Source organism: Melampsora larici-populina (genome assembly GCF_000204055.1).
Source record: "Melampsora larici-populina 98AG31 unplaced genomic scaffold MELLAscaffold_22, whole genome shotgun sequence".
NCBI lineage: Eukaryota > Fungi > Basidiomycota > Pucciniomycetes > Pucciniales > Melampsoraceae > Melampsora > Melampsora laricis-populina.
The window spans coordinates 1,094,138-1,095,175 of NW_006768786.1; the positions used below are offsets into that span (position 1 = coordinate 1,094,138).

The 1,038-nt window shown below is 47.5% G+C and overlaps 1 protein-coding gene across 1 annotated transcript; it reads right to left on the reverse strand.

Moving 5' to 3' along the window:
- Window positions 1-517: 517 nt before the first annotated feature.
- MELLADRAFT_36440 (uncharacterized protein) lies at window positions 518-817 on the reverse strand (the record flags this gene model as incomplete). Its single annotated transcript, XM_007410833.1, has 1 exon — window positions 518-817. A coding segment is annotated over one exon (300 nt), but the record flags the coding sequence as incomplete, so codon positions are not given.
- Between the last annotated feature and the right edge of the window lie 221 nt (window positions 818-1,038).

Below are 1,038 nucleotides of genomic sequence, written 5' to 3' on the forward strand. Positions count from 1 at the left end.
TGGGGTAGAGCGAATGCTTGTACGAGTTGTCCGGTAGAGGCGATGGCAGTGGGACCAAAACGGGTTGAGCATGATCAGAAGGAAAGGGATTTGTCATAGAGCGAACAGCCTCAGAGGGCGAGGGGGGACGAGATATCAGGTCTCGATTGGTAGGGAGGAAAGAGTCAGAGAGATGTTCAGATTGATTGAAAGTTGCTTGTTCTTCTACTGATGTTCGTGTTGTATTACCGATTTCGTTTTTGATGATATTGGGTGTTGGGGTAGGGATAGAAGAAAGAACTTCGTGTCCATAGACCGAAGGATCAGTGGGTACTGGACGGGTCGTATCTTCATCGGCTTCAGTTTCAGTTTGAGGTACAGCTGTTGCAGGCGTGTCATTTCCTTTGTGTTTGCCTAATTGGATAGAGTTGACATTTGAAGGTAAGTTGCTGGCACGTGGACCAGGCTTCCTAGCTCGTTTTCCTTTCATCTCCCGTGGCTTGCCTTCATTACCCATCGTAGTATGTGCGTGTAAATTTCGGTATCGGTTCGATCTTTTGGTTCGATAATAATACAGTACACATTCTGCTCGAGTCTTGGTTTGAATTTGAGATGCAATCCAGCCAAATTGTTTGGGTTGCAAGCCATAGCTAGTCTCAAAGAGTTTCTGCTCTTCTTGTGACCATCCAGACTCAGCCGATTCCGAAATTTCATTGCTTGGGTTAGCACCACCTGCAGTCAGGGGTTGAAGGTGATAAAATGCTATAGGATCTTTGATCAATGTAACGTCGTGATCATCATGTAGGAATACACTTCGCTGTTGTTGGGTGAGTGCCATATCCGGAATGAGAGCCGTTGTCTTCATGGCTCGTATGTTAGGGTCCTTCTGATCGGCAGTCCCGAGATGCGCGAGTACGATATCGAATTGAGCATCAGTGACGGCATCACCGACTCCAAAGGTAGTGAAGTTCGCTGTTCGACGGGTGGTGCGACTAGGAGCAGTAATCGGAGCGCTAGAACCAGTAGCGATCGAGCCAGTAGCATTGGTGAAGTAACCTT